This window comes from Ciconia boyciana, chromosome 13, assembly GCF_034638445.1.
Source record: "Ciconia boyciana chromosome 13, ASM3463844v1, whole genome shotgun sequence".
NCBI classification, from domain to species: domain Eukaryota; kingdom Metazoa; phylum Chordata; class Aves; order Ciconiiformes; family Ciconiidae; genus Ciconia; species Ciconia boyciana.
Window position 1 is genome coordinate 18,821,807 of NC_132946.1, and position 25,596 is coordinate 18,847,402.

Below are 25,596 nucleotides of genomic sequence, written 5' to 3' on the forward strand. Positions count from 1 at the left end.
TAGCAGAAGCGGAGCTGTGCAGCGAGAGGGCGGCTCTGCAGGAAGGTGAGAAGATGGAGAAGCAGGGGAGCTGACTCGGGAAAGGGGAGGTTTGGGCATTAGTCCTGACACAGGACATGTTATCCTCCCTTTTTTTGTGGGCACTGCTCTTGCCTACACCATCCCAGAGGAAGTCATCCCACGCCGGTGAAGGGGGAGAAGAAAGCTGGTTTGAATCAGCCTTTGCCCCTCTCCAGGCTTGGTCTGGAAAGCTGCATGAGACTTGTCTGTGTGCAAAGGGAGGCAGCTGGGTCTGCAAGGGCCCTGGGATCTTTCCTTGCCTCTAGTTTCTTAAATAACATCCATAAATAACAGAAGTGGAGGTTGATCAGGTATCAGATGAATTCCCAAATTCCAAGGAGGCTTTGTGCTCCTGCAGTATTGCCCAAGGCAGCCAGCTGCAGGACATGGGGGGGCCTGAGCACAGAGGCTCTGGCTATGCAAATAAATAGCACGGGGAAAATAACTACAGATAAGTCAGATGTGCAGCACACGGTGCTCTGCAAACTGAGAAATTTTGTTATTTATTCTCCTGATTGCTCATTAGAAGGGAAGAAGAGCAGCACAACCCCACCACTGAATGCCCTTTGAGCAGCGAGGGCCAAACCCTGCCTTCTTAAGCTGAGACTTCCCGTTACAAGCTGTGTTCGGTTTCGTGAAGCTTTGTCAAACTTGAAACTGTTCAGGCTTAAATCTTCTGTGCTGAGTGTTTACCCTAAACTGAACCCCTGAAGAAAATTTCAGCTAAAATAGTTCAGCTGCTGCTGAGATTGGGGTCTGGAAGAAAATACCCCAGTGACAAGCCTGGCAATGGGCCACTTTCCAAACTGCTTCTCAAGAAACCAGTGATGTGATGACACCCCTAAATGCAGCTCTAGCCCCTTCAGGGGATGCTGCTGCCAGCTCAGCCTGCCCTAGCTGGTCCTACCCACGACAGCATCCCCACACCTCCAGCCTCCACTCACCAGGCTGGGAAGGGCTCTCGGCTTCCGCTGCAACATGACAGCGTTAGTGGACTGACAGCTGCACGCGTTTTATAAGTGGTGCTGAAGAGCAGTGACTGGCCTTAAAAAAGCAGGAGGTGACAAAAACAAGCTCCAACTGGTTAGGAAAGCATGATGTTTTAATAAGTCTCAAGTTCTGATCCGTGATGAATTTGAATATTTGACTCGGCAACACTGATGGGATCCCACTGTAGCAACCCTGTGCATCTCCTGCATTGGTACAAACCATCGCACCCGCTACTGTGTTAACAGCTGCTTAAAATTACGCAGGTGTAAAACACACATATGTACACATGCATATATCAAACTCCTCCATATATACACCGAGACATGGCTCACCAGATCGCATTTCCAAAGAAGCAGCAGGCAGTGCTGCCTGCATGTCCAGCTGAGGACCCTCTAAAACTCCAGAGATGGTTTAAAAGAAATTTGTTCTTTAGGTACCGAAAGAGCAGACAGCAGAGGTAAAAAGGCTGCACATCACGGAGCCACGCTGACTTTGTCCCTGGTTTGAAAGGAAAAGCAAAAAGCCTTGGCAGGACCAGGACAGCCCTGCACAGGGCTTGCGCTGGGACAGGGCCACCTCCAGGAAACTTCTCGTACTGACGTGTAGGAAGCAGCTGGATGAACTTACCCTTCTCCATTCAAAGAGGCCAAATTCAGGCAAATCTTTCTCTTATTTTGCAGTGGGTTTCTATAAAACTCACCAGTGTGCTAAGGGAGAGAGGAAGAGTCTTCAGGTTGGGCTGCACGGTGTGAGCCCATTTTTTTGGGGCACTGAATTTCCCTGCCTCGGTGGGGCCGACGGGCTCCTCCGCCTGGGCCCTCAGCTCCTTCCCTCCACGCTCCTTCTCCTGCAACTAACGTAAGGGTGTAATTTTCATCGCAGAAATAGAGACTCGTGTGCATCCTCCTCCCTCTTCCCACAGGAGGGGAGAAAAGCACAGCTGGGACTGGATGAGTCACGTTGCAGGAGCTGAGATGGATGACACCCCCCTACAGACACCCATACACCCACAAGGACTGTGCTGACCCATCTGGGTGATGGATGGGGCAGCGGGAGCTCTCCCTGCAGTGGGGATGCTGCCCAGAGCTGGGCTGCAGTGCCCTTGGATGGCGGAGAGGCTCTGGAGCCTGGCTCTCAGGACTGCAGCAAAGAGCTGCAGGAAGGAAAGAAAAACAACCTGGAAACAGAAACTTTGATTCAAGAGGAAGAGAAAAGAGCAGAGAGAGTTAATGGCTTTGGTGGGCAATGGAAAGCTTGTGTTTTGAGCAAGAAATCCAGATTCCTAGGAGGGAAACAGAGCTGAAGTGAGAATGGACAAGGAACGCAGGATCCCTCTAAAACAGATTAATTACTCAATTTTTGAAGTAAGAAAGCCCAGAATCAAATATGATACTGACCACCGCCAGGGAAGCCCAGGGGGAGCAAGGTACGGGAGGCAATCCATCTCCCCTGGCACTCAGTGCCCAGTGCACGGGCAGAAGGAAGGCTTTTTACGGTGGGGGTCCATAATTACATGGGTAACCAGAGAGCCAAACCAGGGAGCCAAAATAATTTGGAGACCACCTGGAAATGCTAAAGTAAAGAACGCAGGGCCAGGATGCAGAGACACCCACACCCTGCTTGCTCTGCTTATGGCTCCACCACACGTGGCCCATCACCTCTGCACACGCCGGCTGCTCCGTGCAGGTCCTGCCGCACTCAGGATGCCCTGCGCCTACGTCCTGGACCGTGTAGAAGAAAGGGTTTGTAGATGAAGATATTATGCCTTATTTTTTCCAGAAACTATCAGGCAATGGGCCTGGAAACAAGATCAGAAAACAACATATCTTAGGGCAAATAACACCTTCGGGCAAAGATAATCAAAGATAATCTCTGTTATACAATTCACATATATCCCTGCACTAGTCAAAGAAATACTCCTCACACGTGCCCACCTCATTTCTCATTTTGGGGACACACAGCTCAATATCCTGGGCTCTGAGTTGTAGAAATCCAGCAAATGGCAGCCCTGAAGTCCGCGAGAAGTGTGCTCTGAACAAATGACCCTCGCTCGTTTAAAAACTAAATACCAACAGACCACACACATTGACTTATCACACAGAGGAGCTGTGAAAAAAATAAAACCCACAGCAGTTTGTAAGAACTAAGACATCCCCACAAGGTTTTTTTTCCTGTGACTCTGTGAGGAAATTTAATAATTCTGCCTTTATTTGTTTGGTACAGTACAGTTCATGCAACAGCCACACACTAGATTAAGACTAGGGCAAGAAATACTGAATAACTATTTATTGCACAACTATCCTCCATAATAAACAAACTTTGACTGAAATAAAGAGTTGTAGTGAAATGAGAGCAGGAGAATATGGCATCGACCATCATGTGGCCCATTGCCACAGATGGTGCAAATCGCAGCTGCAACCTGGGACTGTGGCTTTTTCTGAGCTCTCGACTGCAACTTCAACAGTTTTAATATAGCCATTGAATATAGCCATCGACTAGTCCTTCTGTGGACTGACAAAAGCTACCTAAATATGGAGGGGTAGCTCTTAAGTGCTAAAAGGCTGCAAATTTGGAGGGAGGGAGGAATTACATGGGAGAGGAAGCAGTGATGTCTGGATTTACTGGAGGCCGCGGTGGTGCCAGGGGATGCAGCCGCTCCCATCACCGGCGGTGCAATTCGCACACTCCGAGCCATGCCACGCGGCAGCGCCTGCACAACCGTTCAGTGCTTGCCATCACACCGTGGCTGCACCCAGCCGCGGAAACAACCCCGGCAAAGACAGCATTAAGTTTTGAGCAGCTCCATTAATTTTCAGATAAAGAGCAGGGAAGAAACTCCTCACGCTGCAGGAAAGCTTCATTAAGGAAGCACAGGTGGCCTCTCATAGGCCATTTTAAGTTCCTGTGTGCCGTGTAAAACTGCAAAATAGGCAGCAAAATAAATCAGGAGACACAATCTTGGATTCTGGTGAACTAAGAAGTATTTTCCAGGTCTATGATTCAGCAAAAGGAAAAAAAAAAAAAATAAAGTGGGGGAATAAAGCAGCAACAGCCACCAGGAAGTGTGGGTCTGAAAATAGCAGCAAAGTGTCACCTTGATCCACTCCAACAAAGACTTCTGCAACAGTGACAAGTTGCTAGGTGACATCACCCTGCTATTTTGGGTCCATGTCATTACGCTGCGTGGTGAGCCCCACTGGAGCATCTCCCAGCGCTGACTGCTCAGCACAGGCAGGGAACCCAGCACCAGCCTGCCAAAGGAACTTCCGAAACAGGGACAGCTTTTGAAATTAGAGATTCATGAGTCTTACAAGAAGGACTCTTTCCTGTGGATTCAAATATAGATAGGAGCAGATGGAAAAGAATTATTATATCATCCGCCCAGCAGTAGCTACGTTCCTTCCCAGCGCTGTGCAACGTTGGTGCAGACTGAGCACGTACAGACCTCCCTTCGCACCTTCTGCTCCTCCTCTCCCGCCACCCATCAGCTGACTACCCCACGTTAGACCACAGCAGATACTCAACACAAACAGTATTGAGAACCAGGTATGATGCAGAAACGGGAAAAAACTGCTAACTGGGAGAAAAGCTGATCCACAGCAACTTTGTTGATGTCCTCTGTCCCGACGAAGATGCTCCGGATACTCAGGCGGGGCCAGCCCTGGGCAGGTGCTGCCCAGAGAACTGGGCAAGGCACCAGCAGAGCTTAGTCTGACTCGTAGGGCATGCACACTAGTCATAAGGCTCACAGATAAAAAATACACCTAATACATTAGAATAAGCTATTTTACTGTAATTAGTGTTTTTTGATTTTTTTTTTTTTTAAAAAAACCAACCACAAAATAATGCCATTTGCATTGTCATAAGCAAAACTCTGAATTACTCTCTGTAAATGGAGACTGTGGCACTCGTGCTGCTAGGAGGAAGGGAGACGTAGTCATATATGATTCAAATCATTCATGGTTTGTTCATTCAAACAACCCCATTAAATCCTGTGGGTTTGCTTTTGCAAGGACAACATGATCACTGCCGACAGCTTTGTCACCCTCAAGGAGAAGACTCCAGAACAGCACAGTGATGGGTCCTGACAAACACCATTGAACACTAGACAAAACCAGGTAGTTAAGATTGATAATAGTTGCAAGGAGTTTGCCAAACACCCCGAATTTCCTAATGACACTAAAAGTGAGCCTTCCAGGCTCACAGAAACACATGGTTGTGTTTAAATTTATATGCCCAAACTTGCTAAAATATAAAAAAATACTATGCCTGATTCATCCCTGTAATTTGAATTCTGTCCCATTATGCAGCCAGCACACAACCATAATTAAAGAACTGTAGACTATTTATGGTTTCATTAATTTTTTAAAGGTAATTTTTTGTGTTTGGGGTTTGTTTTTTTTAAATTATCATTCTTGTACTCTCTCCTTCTGTGTGTTCATGTGCCTGGTTGGTACCAAACACTCAATTCCTCCTGAAGGCAGTGAGAACTGCAGATGCCTATCGCCTTGCATGACAGCACTGAGCTGCCCAACCATTTCAAAAGCAAGATTTACTGCTAACGAGTCCTATAAGAGACTTCATCTCAAAAGAGAAAAGTGTTCTATATTCTGAAATTTAGAACCTGAAGCAGGAAAAAAACCCCAAAGGGTGAGATCCTCAGATAGCGCACTTCTCCATATTCCAAAGCTACACGGCTGTGCCAGCTGCATCAACAGATGTGGTGCAATAGTTTTAACAGAGGAAAAAGGATGAGGAGGTGCTACAGAGATGCAGCACAACATAATTTACAACGCAACTTCATCTGTGGTGCATAAAGCAACCCCACGTTGGAGTCTTACTGACCTGAACGTGCGCATTAAGTCTCCCCTGTTTTCTTCTTCTTAAACTGGAGATAAAATGAGACTGATAAATTGTTTCCCACTATAACATGCAAGGGCTGAAAAAAAGCCTAACCGGCAGGCGTTAGCATAACTGGGAGTTTGTGTTCTCAGAAACGAGGAGGGAAGATGTCAGACAGGCTTTTCTCCAGGGTCAGTCTCCTCCACTGACTCAGAGCTTGCTTCTATTTGCTTTTTCCTATGCGAACTCCGGATCCACTGATTATCTTTCTTGTTCTATCTAAAAATAAGTCAAACATCTCCGTTTGCGTGCCTAAATAGCCCACTGCTGTAATTTCTCGCCTTCTGAAATTACAGTTCAAAACTTGCTTTTAATTTTTTTTTCCGTCCCATTACTAGCTCTTTATACCCTGGCATAGCTGGCACACTGCTTCCTGCCCTCTTCTTTCTAACTGGGCTCAGATTAATTAACAAGCAATAGATTTCTCTTGATTACAATGCTAAAGCCCTTCTTTCTTCACAAATTAAAAACAAGATGATAGATCTTTTCTTCTGGATGGTGGGTTTGATGTTACAAAAATAGTATTAGATCTGCATGGTGGATAATAGACATTTTAATACCTATTTAATGAATTGTTTTCATGTCGGACTGAGTCATGATTAGGGTTTTTGTTTTGTGAGGTTGTTTTTAATGGAAGTGAAGGAGGACTAGGAAGCTTCCAGTGAAACCAGATGTCAACTGCACTGGTCCCAGTGTATATGCTTAAACCCCCCCCAGCAAAACAAGAGGTTTTGCTCCAGCAAGCATAGATGTGGCAAAATCAAGCTAATGAGCAAGTGAAATAATATCAATCTCCATTTTACAGATAAAAAGCAAAGAGCCCCTGGTGTCAGATCCATCATCTGCTACAGCCTCTCAGTGACCCCACCTGGTGAGAGGACTCAGGACTAGCTATGCACAGCCGTGAACTGGCTGCCTGCCTGCAAAAAGTCTGTGATGGCCCCTTCTCCCAGCTTTCACAAGGCTATTAAAGCATTTCCAACTCATTGCTTACAGTATACTGAGAATTACACAACCTGGGGCAGTCTGGAGGAGCGCTACACATCCTGCGTTACCCATGTTCAGCATCCTCAGCGTAGTTTGCACTCACATGTAACCCAACGACATCACTTTCAGATTTATCAGAAGCAGACAAAATTTCTCAGCAAAGCTTCAGCTGGAAATCCCAAGCTCAGGGATTCTGTGTGGAAGACATATAGCTCCCCTCAATACTTCTACTACAAATACAAGCTTTCTGTCTCGGCATTTTACAGCACCATTGCTCTTTCTAGAAACTCTCGACTGGCACGACAGTGCACACTACCCAACAAGTTACTGATTCAGGTGTTCATGCTTCAGGCTTGACTACATACAGTGTTTTAATTAAGTAACCTGCTCTCTGGAGCTCACAGAAAGCTCATTTGGAGAATAACACTGACAGCAAATTTGTCATCTACAGGGAGAGCTGGGAGTATTCCCCCCAGTTCAACACTTACCATCTTAAACTGTTCATTGACAAAATTCCCTTATCCCTCACACAGTTCATCTGGTTTTGCGTCTCCAAACCGTAACCTGTGCTCCTGGCCCAGGCGGCTGGGGAGTCCTTCCTGCCCTTGCCTGAGGGGTGGGACCCTGCGGCTCATGCTGTATATGCAGTCATTTCAGCAGGTCACAGGTAGTCAGGCTCCATCACTGCTCACACACTGCTAGATGCCCTCAAAAAGGTTGGAAGAGGCAGGACATTCCTCCACACCACTCTTGGTGAGATTTGCCTTCTTTCTTACCAAGACTTAAATTATTTCTGTTTTAGATGGAGAATATCCCTAAAGCCACACTGTTTAGTCTCTACATGCAGCAGTTCCCAAGGAGGGAGCTGTAGTAAGCACTTGGTGGCCTATCTGAGAACATCTGCAGGATAAACCCCTTGAAGGTTTCAACACGATGAACATCCAGAACTAACCAAAGACAACTAGCGCACATGAAATCCTATAAAAGGGTCTACTGATTGCAGTGTGCACTAACAGCAGCACTGCCTATGTCTTCCCAGTGGTCAATCATATTTGCAAAAACAAAAACAGTAAGTGGAGAAGTTGCAGAGGGGAAGGAAAGAAGGAAGCTGGTGGAAAAGACAAACCGTAGCAGTTGGAAAGTCACAGATTCTGGGAAGAAAATAAAAAAACCTGTCTCCTCCCAGGGATCCAGCTTCATATCCTTCAGTAATGAAAAAACAAAAACCTTTTAAGACTCTACTGTAGGGGACAAAGAAGGAATAAGAGCTGCTAATCCTCCCTGACCCTCACCGTGCTTTGCCTCAGCTCACGTCTGCACAACACTGGTATCATCTATCACTTTCCAAAAATACTGCTCATTTCCTGTGTTTTTGTAATACTATCCCCTGGCATCATAAATACTACCTTTTGTCTTTCTTTTCTCCTAATCTCAGTTTGATGTACCAGTATAATTTCTTTTATAACAATAGCACATTTTATAACAAAAAAGGCCCCCCAACCACTGAGTTAAGTTGCTATTGAATCTTTATCTCTGCTATAGCACAAGACTCATTTGAAAAAGTGAGTCATTCAAATGATTTAAAATCTTACACATTTATGAAAATTATAAAATGTCTCTCACATGGTGTAGGAAGAGTAATAAAACCACATTGCACCCAGAGGCACAAAACAACCCAGCTACCTGCCAGTCATCGCGCTGGGAGCTGTGCTCCCCTTCTGCACACCTCCTATGGTGTCAGCTTGCCTTTTGAGCTTTTAACAACCCCTGCAAACCCATTTTTGTGGGCTCAATCTCTTTTTCACAGTCCTTTCACACTTATGCAGTCCTTGCTGTGGCAGTGAAGTTACTGACAATTTACACTGGACTGCTCTGCGCAAAGAAGCAGATGCTCCATGACTCACGCAGTGCTTACAGACACAAGTTATGGATAACAGCACGATAATTAACAAATGTCATCTCTAAAATTCAAACGTGCAGATGTTAATGCCCACGGCTTATGACCACATTAATTTAGGAGGCAGTGTCTGCTCCTATGAGCAGCCTTTAATCAATACCTTGCAATCCTCCAGTGCTGTTGACCACAGCATGGTTTCCCCCATAGACCATGCAGATGTAAACCACACAGGACTCCTCTGCACACTGCAGTGGGGAAGAAGGTAGCAAACCCCTGCCCTGATTGTAGATGGTATTTGGTTTTCCCTGGAGTCTGCAAAGAACTGAATGCAATGCGATAAAAAAATAAAGGGAAAGTAAGAGATGCTGATTTTCATCTATCATATGAATGATTTTTAGTGAGCTCTGAGTGTCAGAAAGGGCTAAACATTCAGAAGAGACAGACAACTAACTCTGGCCTTGAAAAAAAACAGAAGGAAAAAATAATGACCACTGTCAGCACTGCTAAGAGCTAAATCCCCCCAGGCAAACAGTCCTAGTCCAGCTAAGAAATATGGTGTAAGTCAAACTGTAATCAGCAGTTGTACACAGTGGCCCTCCCCTAAATGGACTTCAAAGCGCTCACAAGCAGAGGTATCCACATGACTCCAAAGCTTTGCTTTAATTGTCACATAGAAATGCCAGGGGATTTGGGGATTACAAGCAAAAACCTAAGATGCAGGAGGAACCAAAGCTGGAATTTTCCCATGGTGACAACGTCAGAATTGCCACAGAACCTGTGTTTTCCATAGCCAGGCAGGACATTGCATTAGTCCCTCTGGAAGACTGCTCCTCCAGCAGCTACAGGCGCAGGTTCAGCAGTAATGCAAAGGGCCGAGTGCCATCTACCGGGCTGCTTTATCAGCTCCCTCCTGCCGCAGCTGGATTCCCTGACATCTCTCAAGCGCAGACAGCCCAACCCTTCTTAGACTGCCGCCTCAGGCACAATCACCAGATAAGGTGACAGCAAAAAATATTTCAGTGGTAGCCTAAGTGTAAGTCCTTACAAAAGAGCCTGGCAAGTCGTGAAGCTGCCTGAAGGGGTGGCGAACTGAGCAGCAATGTGACTGACAGGCTGAGGAGAAGGGACTGCGCCAGCCGCACCGCAGTCCAGGCACCAGCCCAGCTCAGAGCAGGTACCCGCAAACCAGAGTAGTTCCACAAGAGGCACTACTGCATGTGGCCCGGGCCACTCTGGATTAAGACACTGAAAACAGTTAGTCAGTGAATATTAGGCAGTGACCACTACAATGCTGGTTATATGCCAATTGATGAACAGAGTAATAGGGAATCAGCAGCTCAGGTTCTCTGGATTTTCAGATGCTGGAAGGCTGTGCCCCACTGTACTGTGGCTATATGATCAGTATAAATCATGTTTTATTGCCTGCTATACTGTCTGCATATAGGAGTCCAGTGTCATGACTGAGGCAGTCAAGAATCTAGAGCTAGCCAGAGAGACAGACCTTGGAAGAAAAGCCAAAACCAGTATCCGTGAAGCCCTGAAGGGTCTTCACAAAACCTCAGAGTTAGCAAGTCATAAAAGTGATACAAAAGGAAAAAAAAAAAAGAAAAAGAAAAACACACCTGAAATTTAGTTGGACAAACAGGCAGAGTAAAGTTAATAGAAAAGATTTATTGCTTAAAACTGTCTCCGATTATGTGAATGGCAAGTAGGAGGTTCCCACCAGATCAGTCTGCCAGCTCATCTCTCACCAGCACAGGGAATCGCTTGCCTCCTTCACAGAGCTGCGTGTAAATCGCCCGATACAGCTGAGCTGCAGAGGCCTCCGGGTAGAGCCTGGACTCCAGGACAGGCAGGAGTTCTGCCATCATGACCTGGGCAGAAGCAAAGGAGACACGTCACCAGAGCCAGCAAGCACTTTTAGGATTCCATGAAGTGAAGTGGCTGCATAACAAGTGAAATCTAACCAGAGCAGTATGACTAATAACATGCTAATTGATAGACAGATGCTTTCTTTTGTCATATTTAACAAAGGCAGAGTTGTTCATCCTCTGCTCATGAAGTACACCAGCAGCCACCCAGCGTTCCCAGAGCAGTGAGATAAATGGTAGTGCTTTTCCTCTGCTGCAGAGGTGGCCCAGCACTGGGATGAGATCAGCATTGTGCGAGAAGCTGAAGCTGATGTTGATTCAGGAGCTCTGCAACCACACAGTGAAGCGCTTACTCACCCAATGGTAAGTTCAGCCCTTCACTTATGACTGTTCCTGTCACCTCCTAGTTGGGTCACATTAATCCAAGACAGATGGGCAAGTGGCCAACTCCATCCAAACTCCTTTTTTTTTTTTCAGCTGGCATCAGCTAATGAAGTCTGAGCAGTCTGCACATCAAAAACCCACACAGCCTACTGTACACACTGCCTTCCCAGGAGAAGAGTGGACAATCAACTGCATGTGTCAGTCACCTCCCTCAAAGCATTTTTCAGCAGTGGAAACAAAGGAAGATCCAAACAGAATAGAGTACAGGGCATCTGCAGGGGGTTCCCTTTCCTGTTCTCCATAAATCTCTGCACAGGGACAAGGAAACAGGACACCGTTGCTAATCTCTGGGAAGAGTTAAGAGCTGCAGACATGAAAGCTACCCAAGGGGAAAGTTGGCACATGAAGGAGCACTACACTGCTCCACTTCCTAACAGAGAGCCCCTTCTCTCTTCCATCTGCCTGGTCCGCTCCTGCTGCATAAGAATAGAGAAAACAGGCCTTCATCATCAAAGACAGGCTAAGAGCTACCATTTCTATGATTCTTGGCATATCTTCATGGAAAGGCAATGGACAGGCTGGGCCCAGAAATATGTACATCTCTTCCCAGAGTATTTATCTTGTACCAAGTCCATTCACTTCACCTGTCCCAAGAATTTCACCTATCTTGCACACTCTGCACAGAGCTGCTTCAGACGCTCAGAGCTCACCCAGCACAAAGCACCTATTTAGATACATGTGCAGAGGAAATTGAGTCAGTCAATGAAGCATCGGGCAGCAGGCTTCGGTCACTACTTCATTTTGGGCAGATAAAAATCAAAACCTTCATAACCCATAATTCAGAATTATAGTGATAAAGTCACATTTGAAGACAGGCAGCAATCTATCTTCAGCCAGAGGGAGGAGTGTGGCCAGTTATGACTGATTTCCCTGGCTTACAATAAATGGCTTCTCCAAAGCCTCTATCATTGAGATCAACGACAAAGGTTAGGTCAAAGGAGTAGAAGTGATTTCACAGATCTTCTCTGCCCGTTGCTGCTGTTGGTTGAGAAGAACAAATGATCCCTATGCAGCAAGCACTCTGCTCAGGCTGGTGGACAGACCTCCTATCATGTTCTTACAGGCAGTCTCAGAATGGTAAAGTCAAGATCAGCAGCACAGTGGTTTGAGATTTAAAAGGAAAGGAACAGACAGCAGAGGAGCTCACTAGCTGGAGGTCACACAGGAGAGAATGACAGAGTGGGTGCTGTAATGGGACTGCAAAGGGCTACCAAAAGGGGTCTTCAGGCATCACCAACATCCTCCACTGTCAAACTCTGAAAGAGTAGTTAAAAAAAAAAATCTTACCAGGAGAGGGTCAGCCATTTAAAGGCCTCTGCTCTGGCCTTAACAAAAAATGTAAGTCCATTCATCTACAAAGTAAGCAAAGCACTGATGGAATTTGGACACGAGGCATAAACATAGAAACACCACTGGGAGAGCTTGCTGTGCTGCTGCTCCCCATCAAGACCCCATATGCCAGCTGTTGCTCCTCAATTGCGCTTTTCTTGCCCGACCCCAGGAGTACCAACACTTTTAAAGACTCACCTTTTGTAAGGCAATTTCTTGGTGCAGCATTGACACTTGCAGCTTCAAGGCAAACAGGTCCCTCAGCTCCTGGAAGCTGGAGTAACAAAGGAGAGGCACAGCCAGCACACCTGCACTGTCACACGTCTGTCCCCTGGGAGGAACACAGGCTGGAGAGCAGTTTCCGACATCCCCAGTGCAATCTGGGCGCAGCCTCATCTGGGACTCCACAGCTGCCAGGGTGGAAGAATTGGCAAGAGGCAGAAATACACAAGTTAAATCTGTACTTGCAGAATTTGCGATCTACTTACTGTTCCTAGAAATGAATGGCTAATGACATTGTATTAGTCCGCGTAAGCTCCTCACACATGGCACAATCAGGACATCTGAAGCTATGGCACGCAGTCTCCCCCATCTCTCAACAGCTCCCTCACCAGCCCTCCTGAATTGCAACAGTCAACAGTCCCAAGCCTCTCCTGAACACAGATGGGTGGCAAACAGATACCACGGCTTCGTTTGCCACCAGAGAATTTTACACGCTACATTACCATTAGGGATAACCAGGAGAAAAATTATCTTGGTCCACAGCATTCTGCGCACAGATGGCAAACTACTGTTCAAGCATACCTGGCCACATTCACACCTGAGTACAAAACCAGGGACTGGCTCACCTGCTTGCAGAAGCTGCAGCTTATGCAGGCACTGGGAAACTGTGGTTTGCAAACCCTCCAAGGTTAGAAGGCTTTCATACTCTCTTTGCAGAGTGGGATGGTCTAGAAGAGAAGCAGAAGCAAACCAGCAGGCATGAGCATACTGAGACCTTCCCCACCGAATACCAGTTTCTAGAGTGGCTTTGGGTTCACCAGCCCTCATTTTAAGCAGAGAATGCTCCTGTCCCTCATGCCCAGCACATGCCAAGAACACAAGACACATGGAACTGGAACCCACTGAAATCATCCTTGTTCCACCTTCTGCCTCCCTCCACCCCCTTTTTTTTTTTCTTTACCTGCAGGCTCAGCTTCCACATACTGGCTCAGAAGGGAGGGGACATCCTGGAGGACCTTTAATTCCTCCTCTATCTCTGCAGGACTGAAGGCCGGCATCGGTGAACAAAACTCAAAAAGCAGCAGCTTAAGGAAGGTTTCACACCACCAGCTCTGTGCAGTACCCCGAGCCCTGGGCCAGGCTAGCTGGAATCAGGGGCAGAGGCAGAGGGCAAGCAGCCCATGAAGTGGCATTGCAGGGGGAAGGTGAGGACAGCACAGCCGTGTATGGCATGTTTGCCTTGTGGCCTTGTTTGTCTGGATCAAAAGTTTTATGACTGCTTAAGAGCTGCAGTAGGAAAAAAAACAATTCTTAGAGACCCAGCTTGAACTCCTGTTATTGGAGGCATAACTCTCTCCAGATGGGAGCACACTGCAGAGTGATTGCACCCGGTGCGTGCTCTACCGCACCATGTGCTCATGGAAGGGGGCGGCGAGTTGAGAAAGGATACAGTTGTCTGGATCCTCTCTATAAAACGGTTCCTTGCAGCTGCTGCATCTGCACTTGTTTGGCAGAGACGACATCTCTCCCATGCCCTGAAAATTCAAAAGGGGCAGAGGGTGGAGGAGTTATGCTCCATTGTACCAGACAGTGCTCATGCTGAGCTGCGACACACCAATACGACATATCAGCGCTTCAAGTACAGGCATCTTCCTCACCCCTCTTTTACAGGTTATTTACTAGCCATTTCCCCCTCATTTTTGACAGCTGGTATTAGATCAACAAGGACACCCTGCAGAAAGCATGCACCCTGCAGACACCCTGCACTGCAACACACCTACGTTATTTCTCTCAACTCATTTTGAGGGGAAGGATTTACAGCCATCAGAAGAGAGACAACACATTTCTATAAGCAGAATATGACCTTGCAGCACATCAGCCATTCTGTTGCATCGCCCTACCTATGTTTTTATTCCATAGGAAACAACAGATCTTCCCTTCCTTTCTTGAGGGGTAAGTCATTTGCATTTCTATACATTTAGTCTGTTAGTAAATGTGTACAAAAAGGAGTTACGGTGGTAGAGCAGACAGGACAAATTCTCACCCTAGCTTTTAGCACAGTGATTCCTTCATATGCCAAACTTTCTCAAGACTTTCCTTTAATCCTTTTTATTAGGACCAAGTGGTATGTTTGGCAAGAAGCATGACAGCAGTGCATCAGTATCAGGGACACAAAACACAGAGGTTTAAGGACAGTATCATGAGTAAGCTGGCCAGGACCCTGTATCAGAGTCCAGTTTTTTAAAAAAAAAAGCGTTACACAAATAGCGCTACCAGAGAGGTGGATTTCACTTAGAGTTCAACATCCCCACTGGTGCACAGTCCCCATAATATCCTTTAGGTAAAGGACTGCTTTAAAGAGCCAGTGCATCTCAGCCAGTCTCCTCAAACCTGCCGCAATAAGTGAGAGCCATCAGCAGGAAGCTTAAAATAGTTATGCAGCACAAGACTGTCTAACCCGAGTGTGCATGTGTCTTCTCTCCATCCAAATGGATCTTTTAAATCATGATAGAAACTGCAGATTTCAAAAGCACATTATGCAAAGAAATAGCAAGGTTAATGGAACAGAATAGAACAGAACTTAGCAGGCAAGATGCATTCCCTCTATATAGGATCTTCAGAACAAAGGTTATTTTCAATCTGTCACTGAGTTGAAAGCAATAGTGAAGAGTGTAAAATTACACCAGAGTGATTAGGATGCCAAAAGGCTCAATTTACAAGGGAAAATTAAGGGAACCAAGTCTTTACAACTTGCTGAAGGGCAACTAACTAACTGGTGTCTGATAAATGACAGCTCTTAAGAGGAGGAGGAATTATTGAGGGTAACACAAGAAGGTGTAAGATAGATTTAAGCTACAGTTTAAATTTAATATCTGGGCAAACCACATAATGAGAAATCTGCTGAATTATGGCAAGATTTCCCAAAAGTAGTGGTGGGAGACCCCTTCCAGAGAGCTGGAGAATGGACTAGAGCACAGAGTTCACCAGACACCCATCTGCCTGCACCATTGGTGCAGTAACATTGTAATTGGCTCTATTTAAGAGAGTTCATCAGCAGGAATTGGCCTCGCACACAGTCGCAGTGCTTCCAGGCTAGAGAGGTGCCCCAGCAGAGCAGTTCAGGTCAGCAACTGGTTGGGAAACTCTTTCATTGCACAGTGTACACAGGCACCCACCCCACAGGGCTTCCTGCCTTCAACTACTAGTATACAGTATCAGCAGACTTCTGCAGCACTGTTAATCCCATGATTAAAGCACCCCAGTACCTTTACAATTTGGGGATTAACAGGGATTAGCACTCTGAAAACAAATGTAACACTAGTGGCTAGAATAACACAAAAACACATATCCACAGAAACAGCCTTGCAGTGTATCAGACCACTCCTCCTGCTCCGAGTTCAGGTCCCACACACTGTGGGGTCAGTGCCTCCCCGTGACCCACAAACCAGCCAGGTCTCTCCCATCGGACCCTCCTCACAGCCCTTAAGCAGAGGGTAGTTGTGGACTGGACTGATCAGGCTGGGCCTACCTGGAGTTCCTGGAATAGGCTTTCCTGTAGGGAAGGGGTAGCTTCAGCTGGCATCTACAAAACAAGAGAAGCATCAATCCTGACTGCCAGAGAGCAGTGAAGCCTCGTCTTCAAATTGAGAAAATGACATTTTGTCTAAATTTGAAATTTATTTAGCTGTAATGGAAGACGTCAACAACCCTGGAGACTGAATCTACCACTGCCTTCAGCCTGTCCTCAAGGAAGGAGGATCAGTCTGCTCATTCATTTCCACAAGCGTCACTGAGTTGACCTGGGAGACCTCCCGCATCCTACCACCAGCCATCAGAGGTTCATCCAAGGTGACAAGCTGGGAGCAAAGCCCTGACAAGGCAGAGTACAGACATGGAAACAACATCTTCAAGGAAGCTGACCACTACAGACGTAAGCGCAAGCAAACCTCCCTATGTTGCCATACCTGTGCACAACAAGGCAGCTTTGCTTAGCACCATATCACACTCAAAGAAATGGGAAAGGGACATTTCAGCTTCCACTGGGAATATGTGCCTTAACACCGAAGCAGAATAAACCCTAACTTGTTATTGCAAAAACATGTGGGTTGGCAGCTATAGCTAGCCACATGCAAACTATGAACACAAGACCAAGGTTGGGATTTTAAGTAAATAAACATTTGAATCCAGATTCCTGTTCCCCCAGCAACTGTCACTCAGTGTCCTGTGTCCGTTCCAACACCAAGTGAACAGTGATAACTTCCTCCCTCCACAAACACAAGAGTTGGGTTGTGGCAGCTGAGAACTACTTCTCAAAAATTTCCAGGGACAGGCACGTATCAGATCTGAACTTCAGTTTCTTTAAAGCAAAGAACACACAGAAACAAACATAGAAATTACTTAAAGAAGACAGACTGATCGGAATGCAAAGCCAATCTTCTAAGTATTATTTTGCCACTTTTCCATAGATAATCTCAGTAACATCCCCTTCGTAATTCTTCCTACACCAAACACTTGAAACAACTGCATTCTAGTCAATACTGATCTGTGTAGTTACACAGGCAGTATCTTACAGGTTAAAGGGGATAGTACTAAACCCAGATGCCATCTCTCCAAACAGCACTGGGAGAGGGGGAGGGAGAGAGAGAGAGAGAATTCATGCATTATATATTATCATTATGTTAAAAAAAAAAATCATCAATAAACTATAATAGAAAGTGGACTCAGAGGAAAACTATGGCTCAAGAAAGCTCTACAGAGACAGCTTTCCAAAACAATCACAGGGGGCTATGAAATATCAAAAGTCTTAATTAAAAGCCTTTCAAAGTCCCAGCCATCCAAGAGCAAGCCCTTAAAATGAAAACACTTATTCAATCACAATAAAGGCTTTTAAACTGTAAAGGATGCTTCCTCTTGAGAAGGATCTGAAGAGCAGAGAAACCCAGCTGGGCCCTACAGTAAAGAGGCCAGGCTTTGCAGATGTGCTAGTCAACGTCAAGCAGAACAAGACAGAGATGCCCATCTCTCAGCACTTACCCCTTTTCCTGGGGGGTGACTGTGCGAGGTGAGGTGCTCCTTCCCAATGCACCTTCAGTTGTAGGGTCCTCCTTTTTGCTGGACTCTCCCAGGGAGCCACAACTTTTCTTCCTTGCATCAAATAACCACTTGCCAGCAGCTACAGAGTTCTTTCCCCCAGTGGAATCCCCTACAGAAAAGCTTTGCTGCTCATCCAGGGCAGATCTGGAGAAGCCAGGTGTCTTTTGGGGTTCAGCTGCAGCACAGGCCTCTCGGTCCCTGGCACTGATTGCTGTCCTATGACTCCTTCCTTGTTTGCAAGGAAGGAGCCCTTTTGAGGAGCTCTTCCCAGCTGTCCTGGGACCTTGAGGAACACATCTGGCTGGGGCTTTCCTTTGTGGTTTTTTCACATCTGGGTCAGTCCTATAGGGGGCTCTCAGCTTGTATGGAGAGGGCTTCTTCAAAGAGGCAGGCTTTTTGCTTACAGTTTTCACCTTTGCCGTCACAGGAACATCCTCGACAGATGCAGGCACTTGCTGCTCTTGAGCACTCTTGGGAGCAGGTCCTTCATCTGCAGATTTCTCTCCTACAACTCCCTGGGCCTCTAATGGAGTTTTCAAGATGCTTTTCCTGACTTTCAGTGCCTTCTCTAAGGCCCTGTTCAGCAGTTCCAGCTCCTCCAGCTCCTTGGGTGAAGGCCTGTTCTCTGCAAGAGGAGAAGACATATCAAAAGGTTCAAACCTGGATCTTCCCCATTTGCCACTATACTAACTCACTCTTCCATGTGTTACAGAAGGAAACCGAAGCCACTGAATGGTGCAGCGGGTATTTTGGCCACACTCCCGCACAGAGGATGCAGTCAGGCTTGCCAAAAGCCCTGAAGACCTGGGATGGATGAGACTCACAGGAGGAGACAGTTCTCTCAAGTCAACCTCCTGTTCGCCAACAAGTGACAATCACCATGTCTCAGTCAGGCCTGCAGACACTGCATTGCTGGCCTTGGTTACCGTGGCACGACTCCAGGCTAACACCAAGGAGGAAAGTGGGAGGAAAAAGGTGGAGGGGGGGCTTCAAGTTGATGCAGAACACTGGAAGGACTTCTAACACCGAAGCTGGCTCAACCCCAGTCAGGCCCAGGGCCTGTGTGACACGGGGAGACACCAGGCCGAGAGGGAAGGGCTCACCGTGTCCATTGCTGGAGCCGGCCTCTGGCTGCAGCTGCTCATCTTCCTCGCTGGCCCTGGGGGGGAAGAAACACAGCACCGACGGCCAGCATTGCTGTGCACCTTCGGGTTGAGCTTCCCTCGCGGCCCGTGGGGCCTCCGACACGGCTGCGGGGGCACAAGCGCCCGCCCTGCCGGCACCAGGGACCCCGGACCTCCCCGCCACGGCAGCCCGAGTTCCACCGCCTCCCTCCCGGCCCGGTTCGGGGCAGGACCGCCCGGGGGAGCCCGCGGGCCGGGGGCCGGGCCCGGCCCGGCGCGGCGCGGGGCCGCACTCACCAGCGCCGCAGGAGGGCTCGGCTCCGCGCCGCCCGCTGCTCCAGCTCCCGCCGCCGCTCCGCGCCTTCGCCCAGCGCCGCCGACAGCGCGGCCGCCAACCTGCAAGGCCCAGCGCCGTCAGCGGCCCGCCGGGGCCGGCCCGCCCGTCCCCCCCTCCGCCACCACCACCACCACCACCACGCTCTCACCGCCGGCCGCAGCCCGCAGGCAGCATGGGCCGCGTCGGTCCGGTTCGGCTCGGCTCGGCTCTGCCCACTGCGGCGGGCCGGGCTGCGGCGAAACCCGCTAAACCCCGCTGCGGCAGCCGCGCTCCCTATCGCCCTGCCAGGACCTGCGGGGCGGGGCGTGTCCCTGCGCGCTGGCCGGGCGGGCTCTGAGGAGAAGGGCGGGAGCGGCCGGGCAGCACGGCCCCGGGCAGCCCCGGCGAGCCCCCGCTCCGCCCGCAGACCCGGGCTTTGGGGGTTTCGGTGCCTGCCCAGGGGCGGGCGGCCGGGTGCCGGAGATCCCCCGGCCCCGGGCCCCGCTTCACCGGGGAAGCCGTTTTTTCCTCAGATGGGTTCAGCGCTTCCCCCTCCGCCTCGGCAGCGCCTCTCTGAGGGGAGCCGGCCGACCTCTGAGGGGGCTAAAAAAGCCTTCGCAGAGCAGGCCCGTCCCAGCAGCTTCTTCTGTCCGCTCTCTCCTGAGGGTCAGAGCATAAATGAGATTTTATTTCTCTCAGCCTTCGCTGTGGCTGGCCGCAGGTGGAGCCAGCCGAGAACACGCAGCGCGCAGCCCACCCGTCGCTGCGGGAGCTGGAGCCCCCCAGGTCCCGCTGCACAAGGCCCACGGAGGCTGGAGATCAAAGTTCAGCCGCCACAGGGGCTGTGCTTCAGCCTGCGCCCTGTCCTACCCGTGGACGGGGTCCTTGCGGGGATCCCCAGGCATGTCCAGCACCCCAGCAGAGACAGCACGCTCTGCAAACTGCTTCTGCTGCCTTTGGTCTGCATCAGCAGAGACAAATTTGTGTGTTTTTGATGGAGAGAGGAACCTGCCTTGTCCTGCGCCTGTGGAAGCTGCCTAGTTGATAGCGCCATCTCTCTTGATAGCTGAATGCTGCTGGGACCCGGTCAGGAATACAGCTATTGCTGCGGAGGGGTGCACTGGGGAGTGCAGTTCTTCAAAAGTGCCCATAGCTGGCACTCAGTGGTGCCTGTTCCAGGCAGCTCAGGAGCAGGAATCCAGTCCTCTTCCTTGCACAGCAGAATAAAAAAACCCTGAAATTTAGAAAGTAGGAAAGAAATGGCTCTTTGCGTTTGAGGGCTGAATCGTCAGGTTGAGATGTTCATGATTTCTCTGCAGCCACGTGACCACAGACTCTTATAGAGAGAAAAAGATGAGGATCTCATGTGACTTGGGGAGACAAGACTTTAAAACCCCTTATAAAGCATTACAAACGTGTCAATAAAATCACGGAATCTATCACCCAGCACATTGTGGGCTTCCACAGTCACCATCACAACATAGTTCCAGATGTAAATTGCACATTTGGCATGTACGAAGAATGATTTTTCTTTCTACAGACTTTGCAACAGAATCTGAAAATTAGGCTGGCCCCTTCCTGGCGTGTATCTCACAAATAAGTGTGAGTTCACTGTCAAAACACTGTTAACAATTCTGCTTTTGAGGCGTGAGCCAAGACGGAGTCCAGCCTGCTCTTCCGTGCCTAAGTGGGCTCAGCAGGGCTAACAGGAATATCAAACACTCAGAAAATAGTTTAATCAGCAAAGTCGGTAGCTGTAATGCTGTGAGCCCCCCAGGGAGTGCAGCAGTGGGACAAGAAGGGCTCGCTTTCGGGCAGCTGCTTTTCTAAGTCAACTGCCCTTTGCTTCTGCAAGGTTCCCACTGGATTTGCTTGTTGGACAAATAGGGGCTTGACTCCGAATATCTGGATTTGCTATAATGTGTGCTTTGGAGCAAACACCAAGCAGTCCCTAAGATGTTTTTGGCTGAATAGCTTGCTTCATCTCGGCCCCAAGTGCATGAAGCTTCTTGTGTTTCCCTCCTTTTGGCAGAATGGTCGCCTGATAGGTTTTCTCCTTATCAGGTTTTCTCCTGATAAGGTTTAAAAGTCCGTCCCAGCCGGGGCGCCTGAGAGGGGCGCAGCCTCATGCTGCACGGGGACTGCACAGGGCGGTTTGCGGCTGGGTGCGAACGGCCGCCGAGATGCAGTTTTACTTTAGCTCAGCAGAGGGCTGAGTGCTGCCGTGGCTGCCAGCACCTCCCGGTGCTCTGGAAGAACCCAGCCTAGGCGATGAGAGAGAGAGATCTCCTTAGGCACCTGGATGCTGTTGACATTTAAGCAATTAAAAACAACCAAAAAGGGGATCAGACTGCTGTAATCCAGGAAAGTCCCCTGAGGCCTGAAGCCCGCTGGAGCAGTGCTACTGACGTCGCTAGCCTTTGCATCAAGTCTCTGTGGTTTAGAAGCGCTAAAAAAGGAAGACCCCGAAACTCAAGAAACCCTTTGTATTTGAGACAAACCAGGCATGCGACCCCTCCTGAACCTCTGGCTTTGTGCGGGCAGTAAGATTCCTATTAATGGCTAAGAAAGCTTTAATGCAGACCCTTTGTCGTTAAACTGCATCTCGCTGGGAAGAAGGACAGATGACCATTTGCATGTTGCCTCCAAGTCAAGGTGAAGGTTACGTGAGTGCCACTGCCACCACAAAATTAGGAGGGGCAGCACGCCAAGAGGGGGAGAGCGCAAGACTGTAACTGCCCATTCCAACCGCAGTGAGCACTGCACTGGTGAAGCTGTGGAGTGAGACCATGGCGCAAGAGTTGGGGTGAGGTGTGAATTAGCAGGTGGATAGCAGAAACTTTCTGACCGAGATAAAACCACTCCGCTGCTGATGCTTGGGGCTCAAAGCATGCCTACATTTGACATAACAGCCTAGCTGCTGTAAGAGCTCCCTCCCTGCACTGGACGGCCCCTCCGCTCCCATCCACACCTCTGCTATGGGCTCCTGCTGCCTCGCCTTCTGGTGAGTCTTGCAACAGGGCAGCTGCTGGGTAAATCAGTTCAAACCTTCTCTTGTGGGTGGTTGGCTTTCCAGTGGATCATCTGGCAAACCCAGTTGAGGAAAAAATCCAAGGTATTTGTATCTGATTCTTTCCACTGACAGCAGCTCATGGTAGAAGGGGTAAATGCAGCAAAGAGCCTTATTCTGTTCATGTAGCAGTGAGCCCTGACCCACTACAGACCTGATCTGCTGGCACAGTTGGCACAAGAAACATTTATGCCAGGACTGAGGGATTGGGTTTTAAACCAACAGAGTCTGAATTATGGTTCGACTTCATGACATTGCTTCCTGGGAAAATGCTGGGTATCACAACATGGCACACATGCTAAATAACATTTAAACTGGGGCAAATTACTACTTAAAGATTTATTTACAAAAGACAAGTAGGTGAAAATGCCTGTGCAATGTACAAGTGGCAGCTGCTGGCAGTCACAGCTCTGCCACCAGTTAAATTCATTACCTGCAGCGATGAGGCATTTTGCATAGGTGAAATGTAGGGGAAGTTACAGTGTCAGCACTCCTTGCTTAGGTTGACAGGTGCCAGCTGATATTCTGCAACCCATATTTCTTTTTTACTGAGAGCCCAACTGTCAAATGCCTGTAGGCTAATAAAAATAACCGTCCAGGCACTTGGATCTCCTGCTGGGTGCCTAAAGCTCTTTGAAAACCCAGCCCGTAGTCCATCATGGTAGGACTCCCTAGGGTAAAATTCAAGTAGGCATCATGCTTTGATGAACACCAAGAAGAAAAAAAAGAAGCAGGAGATAAACTTCATCACTAGTAAACCTACCCACACTTTCTTTATTATATTACAGAAGCTATGCTCCTCCTGTGTGCTGCCCATGGAGATCAGTGCTATCTGCTGAGTTTACATAGGAAAACCCTTCCTGTATAATACCGGGGTAATGTCCTATACAAACTCTTCAGGTTCTGGGGAGAGACCTGAAAGACTGAGGAACTGATTCACACTCTCCTGTGAGTCCCAAACCATTCTTGTTTGAGCCAAGGAAGACGAAAACCTCCCAATATTTCCAATGTAAGCCCGAGGATGTTGCTATGCTGCTGGAAAAATGCATAAATATCCAAAGATCCTTCTTCAGCTCTTCTTGTCATTTCTTTGGAGCAAAGAATCCAGGAAATGAATCTGTGGGAAATACAGGTTATAAATAGATTCCCAGACCCTGTATCTTGCTGCAGCCAAAATTCCTGCAGAATTCACATGGCTATCAGCAAGATGGAGTGGGAAGGGGATGTGACGTGTCCTGGAGAGAGGATGTCTTGTGGCACGTTGCAGCTGGAAGTGTCAGTGTGCAGTGGGCACATTGATGTTGCTGGGGCACCCAGTGGGTGCTGTGTCCAGCCAGCCAGCGGGCAGATTCCCAAGCTGCAGGTCACAGGCTACATGAGTTTATAAAATCAGGACAAGCATCAGCTTTGTAAAACTGGCTAGGTCAAAAATACTGACAGCAGGGACACTCTTATAGGGAAATGCTCTACTCTGTTTCCTCACTCTCTTCCTGAACTGGAGGTTACATTTTATCAGCCCTCATTAAAACAAAACAGGGAGGATGAAAGTCTTATATGTGTGAAACCATGAAACAGATGGGGCTACAGTATGTATCCAAGTTGGAAAAGAGTACAGCTGAGGTGGGAAGATCCAGCAAGAAAAGGGAAGGTCTTTCCAAACACGGTCTCCTGAGGCATGAGTGTCTGTACACCAGCTTGGAGTTTGGGTTAGGGGAAAACCCAATGTGGGGAATGCAGGGCTCTGGCAGCTGGATTTCTCTGCTTTGCGTTACCTCGGGCTCCAGCGGCACTTGCACTGGATGCAGCCCTGAATCAGGCTGCAGCTCCCTCACCGGGACCACACTCACATGAGCTGGTGGGATGAGCCTTGCTCGAGAGGCTCTGACTTCAGCGCTGGAGCACAGAGCAGGCAGCAGGCAGGGAGGGGAGGATCTGTTGTCCCGCGAGACTTCCCACCAATGGCAGAGGCCAAAGCTCTGGCCCGCGGAGCGGGTGATCTCTGCCCAGGCTGTGCGGGTCTCAAGAGATCCTGTTTGGCCATGTGGGTGGAAGGAAGTGAGGTACTGTGGTTTGCGGGGAAAACAGTGTTTCAGCAAGGAGAGCTGTGCTGTGGAGTAAGACTCGGGGACAGGGAAAGCTACGAATCTGGAGATTTGGCCAGTGTGTTTGGAAAACATCTGCAGCAATTCATCACACAGCCCCTGTGAACACCATGTGCAGAAGCATTCTGCCTCTGGCTGCTGTGTTACTCTGCCAGTGGTTTTTTTTGATGTGCTGCAGTAACAACAGGGTCTTTCCTCCCATGTCCCGGTAGAAAATGATGCATTTAACACATGCAGGTCCCCATAAAACCAGCCCAGTAGTTTGTATGCCACATGGGAAGCAGTGGATTAATCCCCCGTCTGGGGAGTGAATGTGTTAAAGATCATCACATTAGCACATCTTCAAAATCCTGAACCCAAGCTGAGGTCTTGGTTCACACCAAATGAAAGCAATGTCCCTCGGAGATGTCAGACAGGGAAAGAGTCTTGTCCAGTTGTGTGTAAAGAGTCCCTGTATTGCTAAGGTATTTATGAGGCTGTTTTGCCCTCGTGGCTTCTCACTAGCTGATTTACAGTCTGGGAAAATGCAGCCAAATGGAAATCTGAGGGGTCCTTCCTTTTTTTCCCGACCTTCTCACAGCATGGGTTCTTGTGAAAAGGAGGAGATGGGGTTACTGTGGGACAAAGAGCACCCACCCATGGACCAGGGTTTCTCCTGTTGAGGACTCATGCGCTGGGGCTCTGGATAGTGTTGGGCAGACTTCTGAAACGCCTGCAGCAATTCATCAGAGTTCTCACAAATGCCATGCTCATCCACACTGCCACAAACATCATTGCCTCTGAGCTGCTTCACTTCTGATATCAGGAGAGAGACCCCCCTGCACGAGCACTGCTGCTTGCAGAGGAGAGACTCAGTGCAGCTGTGGTCTGGGAGAGCTCCAGCAGACCAGACTCCCTCAAAGTGAACTGCTTCTTCACCCAGTGTGCGTTTCTGTGCTGGAAAGCCTTAAACAATCCTGCTAGAGAGCGTTGCCATGAGATTTGCATGACCGCTTGGTGCTCTGAGTGTTTGCACACTAGCAGTTAATTCCCTGGGAAGTGCAGCTCCCAGGGATGGGCAGTAAACTCTGGGCCCATCGCCACTGGAGGCTGTGGATGCCAAAGGCTGCACGGGTTAAAAGGAAAAAAAAGAAGCTATTAGCAAAACTCATGGGAAAAAACACCAATAGGAATTAGATGCAAAGATCT

The 25,596-nt window shown here is 48.5% G+C and overlaps 1 protein-coding gene across 2 annotated transcripts; it reads right to left on the reverse strand.

Moving 5' to 3' along the window:
- Positions 1-10,493: 10,493 nt before the first annotated feature.
- On the reverse strand, positions 10,494-19,557 carry TEDC2 (tubulin epsilon and delta complex 2). 2 transcript variants are annotated; one of them, XM_072878381.1, is made up of 10 exons: positions 19,406-19,557; positions 19,218-19,316; positions 18,900-18,955; positions 17,737-18,421; positions 16,232-16,285; positions 14,153-14,237; positions 13,664-13,772; positions 13,329-13,430; positions 12,679-12,890; positions 10,494-10,710 (listed from the first exon to the last, which is right to left on the reverse strand). In XM_072878381.1, exons 1-10 carry the CDS (start codon positions 19,429-19,431, stop codon positions 10,564-10,566), a joined length of 1,575 nt encoding a protein of 524 aa, XP_072734482.1. In that variant the 5' UTR covers positions 19,432-19,557; the 3' UTR covers positions 10,494-10,563. The 2 variants fall into 2 exon arrangements, with proteins under 2 accessions (XP_072734482.1, XP_072734483.1); XM_072878382.1 differs by lacking the exon at positions 19,218-19,316.
- Between the last annotated feature and the right edge of the window lie 6,039 nt (positions 19,558-25,596).

What these genes read in the sequence shown, in the direction of transcription:
- TEDC2 (XM_072878381.1), bottom strand. Translation starts at nt 19,431, where the DNA reads ATGCTGCCTGCGGGCTGCGGCCGGCG. An exon ending in CGGCTCCAGCAATGGACACG is followed by an intron (nt 18,422 to 18,899) that starts GTGAGCCCTTCC and finishes CTCCTCTTGCAG; the next exon opens with AGAACAGGCCTTCACCCAAG. An exon ending in AAGAAATTGCCTTACAAAAG is followed by an intron (nt 10,711 to 12,678) that starts GTGAGTCTTTAA and finishes GCTTCTGCCCAG; the next exon opens with GTCATGATGGCAGAACTCCT.